Genomic DNA, 9,044 nt, shown 5'->3' on the forward strand with positions numbered 1-9,044 from the left:
AAATCTACGAGCCCCGGAAAGGGGGAGATCCAACAAGGGTTAATATCCAACAGGACCAGGTGTAGGTGGACAGGAAGGGATGGGGTGGGATGGGGGAGAGGGCAAGCAGGATACCTTTGCCTGCAAACAATGGAAGCCCTACCGAAGTGGCCTTGAACTAGGGCATTCATCAGCTCCTATAACCGAGGCTGGCAAGCAGAGCGCCGCTCGGGGGTCAGTCAGCACAGCTGCTCGGCAATGTCCTCGGGCTGGGTCCTCTCTGGCTGGGCTCTGCCATGCCCAGGTCTGGCTTCATCCACAGCTGCTTGCAAGCTGCCTGTCATGATTCCAGGTGTCGCATCCCCACAGGACAACTTCCAAAAGAGATACCATCTCTCTCAAGAGTGATGTGACCTTTCCCAGAAGCCCTCGGGTGTCCTCCACCGTCTCATCAGCCAGAAGAGCAGCTCCCCGGTCCCCATTGCTGGAGGTGGCATCACAGGAACAGAGTGGCTGTGACGCGAACAGGGGCTCTGTCTGTACTGTAATCCAGAACACCTGTCTTGGGTGACCAAGGGGTCCTGGAAACTGGGTCGCATCCTCCAAGAAGGAGCCAGGCTGGCACAGGTCAAGTCCGGTGTCCAGGGCCCCTGAAGATGACGGATGAGGCAGCTCGGCCCCGCGGGACGGGGGAAAGGAAGTGGCTGCCGGCTGCTCTGGCTGACACCTGGCATGGGAGAGGCTGAGCGGAGAGAGACGGAAGGGGTCGGGGGGAGTGAGGTTTGGGGCAGGAGAGGTCAGTGATAAACGCACGCGGTGGCTGGCCAGGGGCAGCAGGACCCGACCCTTTCCTGAACATCACGGGGCGCCGTCCTGTCGTGGTAGCTGCCTCCATGCATGTTAATGAAACATGCAGACACAAACACAACAGAAGGCTGTTCGGTGCGACCCTGGTACCTCAACCCCAGATATCACGGAGAAAGGAATGAATTCGCTAGATGTCGCATCAAAAATGGTCCCAGGGCTTCCCTGGTGGCGCCGTGGTTGAGAGTCCGCCTGCCGATGCAGGGGACGCGGGTTCGTGCCCCGGTCCGGTAGGATCCCACATGCCGCGGAGCGGCTGGGCCCGTGACCCATGGCTGCTGAGCCTGTGTGTCCGGAGCCTGTGCTCCGCGACAGGAGAGGCCACAGCAGTGAGAGGCCCGCGTACCGCAAAAAAAAAAAATCCACCCAGAAAAACGACAACAAAAGCCCCTCCATCCCACCAGCCCGAGATACGCGCTGCTGGTGTCTGTGACCGAGATGCACCTGAGGCCGTGCACTGCGTACAGATGGTGCCTTTTAAGTCCGGGCAGAAGACAGAAGAACTCACACTAGAAGGCAGGCTGCAGTAAGGCTCCAAAGTTTCTGCACACAGAACGGTGGCCTTAGTCTCCTCCCCTTGACCATTTTTGAGGCTGCAGAGCCCCACCCACCCGGGGACACAGGAAGAGCACGTCCCAGATTCCTGGGGACAGGGCTGGCCTCTGCTCCTCTCAGCCAGACGCCCACGTCCATGGCCACATGAGAAGCCCCAGGGCTCCACGGGGCACAGCGGGGACCTGCGGGCAGGGACCCCTGAGACTGTGGGTGCGACTGTGCGTTCCAGAGCGGGCACCAGGAGACAGGGCTGGAGTCCCAGCTCTGCCGCCCACTGCCCTTGGACCAGGCAGTCTCTTGGGCCTGTTTCCTAGTCTATAAAATGGGAATAACGCCTGCCTCATGGGCTCCTGAAGGGACTAAATAAAACATGAGAAGCAGGTCACAGCACTGGCCCGTCTCAGGGGTCAACAAATGTCCCAGTACCCATCACTCCATCACTCCTTCCCATTAACCTGCTTCATGTCAACCCTGTGGCTCTCATTTTTTAAAAAACTGTCCCTCTGAGCACTGACCAAAGGCCGGGGGTAAAGGGGAGGTTTATCCTATCCAGAGCCAACCCGAGTCTAGACCCAGCCAGGCCTGCCAGGTGGCGAGAACCCGTGAGCCAGGGGCCTGGACCCTGGCTGGACCAGAGAAGAGCAGCCCGGTTAGGGCTCTGCCAGGGCCGCGTTCACGCTGCAGAGCAGACAGGGCCCAACAAAGGACGGGCCGATGTGGAGGGGCCCCGTGGGGGGAACGGAGGCCACCCGGCAGACCTCGGGGGAAGGAAGCCCTTTCAGTGGCCAAGCTGGAACCCTCCCTGCAAAACAATGAATCCCCCATCATTGTTTTGCCTTTAATCACATTTTTAAACACTTAACATACGAACATCTGTTCCCTGATGTTTCGTCTTTGTGCGTCTGTCATCCTCAAAATGAAAGTCCGGAACCTTCTGCACTAATTTTAAAGTCGGGCTGGACGTTTAGTAATGAACAAAGCTGAAAAAACACAAAAGAAAAAAAATGTTTTTTTAAATTAGAGCAGAAGTCTCTCTAGCTGGAGCTCTACCTGCCTAGGTCACCTCCCTTCAAGAAGTTCCCACACCTGTTCCCTACGTGGTCCTCGGTCTCCTTACATCGACACACACAAGGATTTGCTTCACTGACCATTTGTATGTTACCGGTGGCCCCTAAACCAGCGAAATGAGCCCCCAGGGCTGCCCCAGCTACATCTGAGAAAGGCACCCCGATCAAAAGGAAACACACAGGACACAAACCTGCTTAAATTTCCCTCTAATTCTGTCTAGGTCTTCATGAAGTTTATCATAAGTAGGGTCATCATAAGGGAATTTCTGAATCATTCCAAGCAACGATTCTAAGACCTTCATCTTTTTGCTGTAAAACACAGAAATAAAGACTTTTGGTCCTTGCACACAACAGGCTCAGCTTACGTAACAGATGCCGCTCGCCGGCTTTAAAGTGCTGGTGCCGAGCGTGCCTGGCCTCAGGGCTGGTGACTAACTGTCATCACACGAAACAACCTTTACTCACCTGGCAACGTGAGCCCGCCCGCACCCGCATCTGGACGTCAAGAGCGAACTGACCTTACAGGGACGGCTCCATCCGGACCCAGCGGCCAAGGCAACACCGACAAGCACGCCGACCACCGGTCCCCAGGTCTGACCCCAGGGCGGACAGAAGCAGACGGGAAAGAGTGCCGGGCACAGCCTTGCCTGCTCCGGACTTGGGGATTTTCCAGGATCTGCAGTCTTCACGCTCACGGCCTCTGGGTCACAGGTAAGCGACCCTGCCGAGCCACCTTCCCCTCACCACCTCTGATCTCCAGGGTGTCAGGAGCGTGCCAGATATCTGATCCCTGGGAATCCTGAAGGACTCATCCTTAGGATGAAGCAACGGCCATTCAGAGTGACCAGGGCCTGCTCACATCTGCAGCTTTTAAACCAGTTTAGAAGAACTATGATGGCCACCTCTTGGAGAAAACACAGAACTGCAAAAGGCCAGAGCGAGTTAAGCAAAGCAACAAAGCACTTGGTTTCCAGGGAGTTGCGAGGCAGATGCCAACATGCGGGGACGGCTGAACCTGCCACGGAACAGTGACTTCCACCCACTCCCAGCTCTGCAAGCAGCGACGGTCATTCCTGCCCTCCCCGGTCAGTGAAGCTACTCCAGACACACCCAGCCCGTCGCACGGTCAAAGCCAGTGCGTGTCAGGAGGGTGTGGCCCGCTCGCGGCTGGTGTAAGGGAAAAAGCCTTCACCCGACTGCGGAAGGGGCAGAGGAGCGTCTCAGGGTGGGTCAGAAAGCTACGGTCGCCTGATGGAAAGGTCGCCATCCTTCAGGCTGAGACGCGGCTCTCCACACAGCTTCTCTGGTGTGACAATTCCCTGAGCTCGCTGAAGGACAACACGCATGGCAGGTGTTTCCCTTTTAACATCCTTACTTGAAACACAAAGGGGCAGATCCTCTGCCCGCCTTCTACCATTTTTAGGAAAACTGTAGACTTAGAAAATCCAAACACCGTTGCTCTAAGATAAAGGGTTTTAGGCTCCGCCAGGGGGTGGGGATGGCGGGGCGGCAGCCCCGGGCCCTCTGATGGACAGACCGGGGCACGGCTTTAGGAGGGGAGGGAACCCCGCCCTCGGGTGCGGATGGGCAGCCCCCAGGTGCGAGGCCCTTCCCACGCAGTGCAGGGCCCTCCGTGAGCCGCAGATCCCGGTGCGGGGAGAAGGGGAGGCTGCGGGAGCATTCCAAGTCCGTGCGCTCCACCCCGCCTTCCTGGACCGGGAGCGGGCAGCCACGCTCCGCTCCGACAGCCGCCCAGTGGCGCCCGGGGCTGCCAACCACTGTCCCAACCTGACCGCCAGCTACCCGCCCACTCCCACTGAATCTTCAGAGGAAAATCTCCCCAAGATGGCCCTCGGCTGATGGACGAATCCGGTCAACTCCCACGCGCTCAGTGACGGGACAGGTCAGAGGGCAGGCGACCCCCCAGTCACCCACACTGTCTTGAGCATCCCTGCTCTGACATTTCCATATGGCTGTGGCCCAAGTTCTAGAAATTCAAAGTATTCCAAATAAGATGACAGGTCACGTGGACGGGGGAATGCCAGCTTCCCTGCTCTGTTACCCACTCTCTGGGCACCCCTCCCAGGCCAGGCAAAGCCACCAGACATCGAGATGATGCGGAGCAGCGGCCGGAGCCCAGTGTCGGCTCCCATGGGCGGCAGGACAGCCTTTCACATCAGGGTGCGTTTCCAGCTTAAGAATGAAGACCGGGGGTGGCGACAGGGTCCCGGGGCTTCAGGAAGCAGCAACCAGCAAGAGCACGCTCCACAGGCTACAGATGGGCTTCCCTGGTGGCGCAGTGGGTGAAAATCCTCCTGCCAATGCAGGGGACACTGGTTCGAGCCCTGGTCCGGGAAGATGCCACATGCCGCGGAGCAACTAAGCCCGTGTTCCGCAGCAGCTGAGCCTGCGCTCTGGAGCCTGCGAGCCACAACTGCTGAGCCCGTGTGCCACGACTGCTGAAGCCTGTGCGCCTGGGAGAGGCCACCGCAATGAGAAGCCCGCGCACTGCAACGAAGAGGAGCCCCCGCTTGCCGCAACTAGAGAAAGCCCGCGTGCAGCAACGAAGACCCAACGCAGCCAAAAATAAAAAAGAATAAAAAAAATAAAAGGCTACAAACACTACAAATAACAGCTCATGGTTACTTAGTGCTTCCAGGTACCCGACACCTGTGAAACACATGAAATGTGTCTCCAGGGAAAAGGCAGGGGGATCCGAGGACCCTTGGGAAGTAATAACAAGGGATGTTCACCCAACACCAGAAATGCGCCTGGCGCTTTCTAGTTACTATTTCCTGTAAACCTCATGACAATGTTTCAGGTTCGGCCTTGTTATTTCTCCATTTTACAGGTGAGGAGACTAACCGCCCAGGGTCAGAGTGAGCTATGAAACCGGAACTTCCCGTCCAGACACCGAAGAAGAAAGAAGGCTCAGCTTTACCTGTCTTTCTCAGTGGTGCAGCCGTGCAGGAGACATCTCCAGGCAAGAGCAAAACCTTGGTAGCAGCCGATCTGTGAATTTACGAAACATTCAAGAGTGAAGCGACTAACCAACGGCTCTACTTGATCTAAATACCAAGCTCTCAAAACAAACAGGGGGCGGCCCGGGGCAGCGGCGCTCCAAGCTCTCAAAACAAACAGGGGGCGGCCCGGGGCAGCGGCGCTTCTCTTGCTGCTCTGGAAGCACCCACTGGGCACCAGGCTACACAGGTTGGAGGTCGAGTCACCAGCAGGGCAGCCAGCCTCCAAGGGGGCCCTACTGGACCCCACCTCCCCACCCCCTGGTATTCCTGCCCTGTGCGGTCCCCTGACCGGATCAGGGTGACCTTGATGAGCAGAACACACAGGAAGAGGCAGCACGTGACCTCTGAATCTAGGCACTGACAATGTCACCTCTGCCCTGCCGACGTCGGTCACCCGCAGTGTCTCGAGGACACTCCAGCAGCCCTGTGGAGAGGGCCACGCGGTGAGGACCACAGACCCTCAGAATCCGGGTGAGACCCCAGCAAGCTGACTGCAGGCTGGCTGACTCGTAACTCCAGCATCCAGAGACCCCGAGCCGGAACCAGCCGGCTCAGCGGCTCCTGGACCACAGCCCCTCAGAATCCGTGTGAGATAATAAACACTGGTTGTCTTAAGCCCACGTGTCTTGTGCTGATTCGTTCTGCAGCAACAGACACCTAATACAGTCCTCACGGCCTCAGACGTTAGTGTTTAGGGCCAGTTATCCCCATAAGTGAGGGCCAATCTAGGTCGAAGGGCAGGAGAAAAGGGAAATCAGGGATTTTATGGAATTTCAACAGAAATATAAATGGCATGTTTTCGCAAGACACAGGGTGCTCACTCTCTGGGGGAGGATTCAGCTGCCTTAAGACACAGGGCAGCACCGTGACACTCGACGTCGACTGAGGTGAGGGGGGACTTGTCTTCTCTTTCTCCGGCCCACCTGACTCCATCATCTCCACACAGCAACACCCTCTGCGGGCTCTGTTCTGAGACGACTTCTCCGTCAACGTTCTATCTAGCCTACTGCCACGTGAAGAGGCCTGAAGTGGTAGCTCCACCACACCGATCATCAAGGCAAACTGTCAACGGTAAGAGAAAAGGACTCCTTTCCAAGTGGGGGGTCCCACTCACCTCAGATCCGATTTTAGCTCCATGTAACGTGCCATACCGTCTTCCTTCAATCATACCCAAACTACTGCCTTCTTCGTAGCCTTCCTGATAACCTTCCCCGTGAAACCTGCAACAGAGAAGAGGAAGCGTGAGCAAATAAACAGGAGAAGGAGCATTCTTCCTGCAAAAACCTGCCTCTTCCACATTACCCAGACCTAGCAAGACAAGACCGAGTACTGTAGAAAAAGAGCAAACTGTAAGTCAGAAAACGTCAGTTCCAGTCTCAGCTCCACCCCTCCCCAGGCCTCCGCGTCTGGCAAGTCGCTGTAATTCTGGAAGCCCAATTTACCTCTTCTACAAAGAGGAAGGTGGGCTAAATCGGTGATTCCCAAACCTGGCAGAATATCAGAGACACACAGGAACTTGTCAACGATACCAATTCAGGGGCCTCACCCCTCGTATTCAGTAAGTCTGGAGGAAGGCCCAGGAATCCGCTTTGCAAAATCTCCCCAGTAACTCGTCTGCAGCCAGGTCAGCGAGCCCCAGTTCTGGGTCTGTAAGCTAGACTGCTTGGTCAAGTGCTTCAAAAAAAAACAAAAACTCTGCAACGTGTACCGGGCTTTCCATCACATCTCAGGAGGCTAGCAAGGAGAAACGCCATCAGATGGTCACAAAATGTACGGTGACTGTGGCGCCTGCAGTAGCATAAAGGCTCTGACTCTGAAGGCCCAGCAGTGTAATTGGCACCAGCATAACTTGCGGTCGCCGAAGTGAAAGGGGTGTGCTGGAGCGCCCAGTGAGGCCGAGGGGATAGCTCCCACTTACGGGCTGTGTGGCCCTGGGAGTGACCTTGCCTCCTCATCTGAAAGACAGGGTGAAGGATAGGATCCCCTTCACAAGGAGAACTAAAATAAATAACTGGATCCAACGCTTAGCTCAGCGTCCAATTCACAGCAAACTCCAAATAAACGTCAGCGACTGTTTACTGTTCACTCGCTTTCTCAACTGACATCTACTGATGTCTCAAGTGGGTAGGGCACTGGAAGACAGCCACAAAGCAACCAACAGCTCCCCCGTCACAGCCCTAGGCGCCCCCCGGGGGCTCAGGAGGGAAAAGGAGGACGCCTGACACATTTAAGAGCATGTCCGTGAATGCTGCCGTATGTCCTACCACTGAGGAACAAGAAAAAGGGGCAGCGCCCAGATGGCAAAGGTCCGTCCCACCCGAGGAAGGAGCGTCCCTGGAGGGAGACAGTCACCAGACCGAGCAGATGCGTGAAGCAGCCCCGGACGGGGGAGGCGGATCTAGAGGAACAGCTGAGCACGTGGCGCTCGCCCGAGAGGCCGAGGAGCAAAGGAGAAGCAGAAGCATCTCGGGCCCTCCCGCGCCAGCCGCCTTCTGAGCCACAGCGCGTTCCCCCAGGGCCCGGGCGGCCGCCGCAGCCCAGCGGCTGAGAGCAGACCTGCTCGGGTGGGGGCCCGGCCCAGCCCCCTACCCACCTATCATCCGCCATCACGACGGCGTCGAACATGTCCTGACCCCCGGCCATGGCGGCAGCCGGCCCGCCCCCAACCCCCGCCCCTCGAGCTCCGGTGCCAAGCGCTGCGGCCGCAGACCCACGAGCCTAGGGCACAGACGCAGGGCTTCTGAAGAGGCGAAGTCCACTTCCGGGGACGGCCGCGCGGCGCAGGCCGGGTAAGGACGGCACGCGGGAGGGCTCAGCACGCGCCGGCGCGGGGCCAAGCCGCGTGCGCGGCGGCGGCGCTGGGCGGGGCTGGGTCGGGACGCGGCCCCGCCCCGAGGCCTCTTCGCCTCGCTCCAAGGCTCCCGCCAGGGGTCAGCTGCTACCCGCCTGGAGCATCCACCTGGCTGCGGGGGTGGGGGCCGGGGGGAGGGGGGGACCCGTGACCTCACCGTCAAGAAACCAGGCAGATGCAACCGAACTGCCAAAAGCGGCTTGGAAGGAATCAGGGGAAAAAAAAATGGAAAAGTTACCAAAGAACCAACGCCTCCGGAGGCTCTGCCAGTGGGGTTTTGGGGAGAAAAGTTCCAGGAAGGGCAATTCCCGGGGTGGAGGCACGACCCAGAGGAGAGTGGCCCGGTCGCCCACCGACCCCGACCCAAAGCCAGGGGCCACCCTCCAGAACGACGTCAGACTTGAGACCCCGCCTGCAATGCCACTAAATCCACGTTAACAGTAATCCAGGGACTGCAGGCCTTTGTCCAAGAAACGCAGGGCTGATCCGACCTCAGGGAAAGTGAAACGGCAGCAGGTGACAGGGAAACAGCCTGGTCGTCTTAACACTCGCTGGGAAAGGCATTATACATGTTGAAACTTGATTGAAACTATAGTTTTTTGAAAACTGGAAATAAAAGTTTTTGTGTTTTTATTCTTGCAGTTGTTTGATTGTGAAGCAAAAGCAGATTAATTCATAATTCACGTAGCGAGTCAAGAATCGGCA

At 57.5% G+C, this 9,044-nt stretch overlaps 1 protein-coding gene across 1 annotated transcript; it reads right to left on the reverse strand.

Moving 5' to 3' along the window:
• Window positions 1-1,932: 1,932 nt before the first annotated feature.
• Window positions 1,933-8,144, reverse strand: LTO1 (LTO1 maturation factor of ABCE1). Its single transcript, XM_082844400.1, has 5 exons — window positions 8,082-8,144; window positions 6,603-6,708; window positions 5,407-5,477; window positions 2,657-2,774; window positions 1,933-2,378 (listed from the first exon to the last, which is right to left on the reverse strand). Exons 1-5 carry the CDS (start codon window positions 8,129-8,131, stop codon window positions 2,310-2,312), a joined length of 414 nt encoding a protein of 137 aa, XP_082700526.1. The 5' UTR covers window positions 8,132-8,144; the 3' UTR covers window positions 1,933-2,309.
• Window positions 8,145-9,044: the final 900 nt, after the last annotated feature.

Source organism: Leucopleurus acutus (assembly GCF_964270905.1).
Source record: "Leucopleurus acutus genome assembly, chromosome: 8".
Lineage (NCBI taxonomy): Eukaryota > Metazoa > Chordata > Mammalia > Artiodactyla > Delphinidae > Leucopleurus > Leucopleurus acutus.

Bases quoted from the DNA above. Each gene is read 5' to 3' on its own strand.
- LTO1 (XM_082844400.1), bottom strand. From the start codon at position 8,131: ATGGCCGGGGGTCAGGACATGTTCGACGCCGTCGTGATGGCGGATGAT. The intron at 5,478-6,602 runs GTGAGTGGGACC...GTAAATTCACAG, and splicing joins GAGCTAAAATCGGATCTGAG to ATCGGCTGCTACCAAGGTTT. The intron at 2,379-2,656 runs GTTTGTGTCCTG...GTGTTTTTTCAG, and splicing joins TTAGAGGGAAATTTAAGCAG to CTTTGTTCATTACTAAACGT.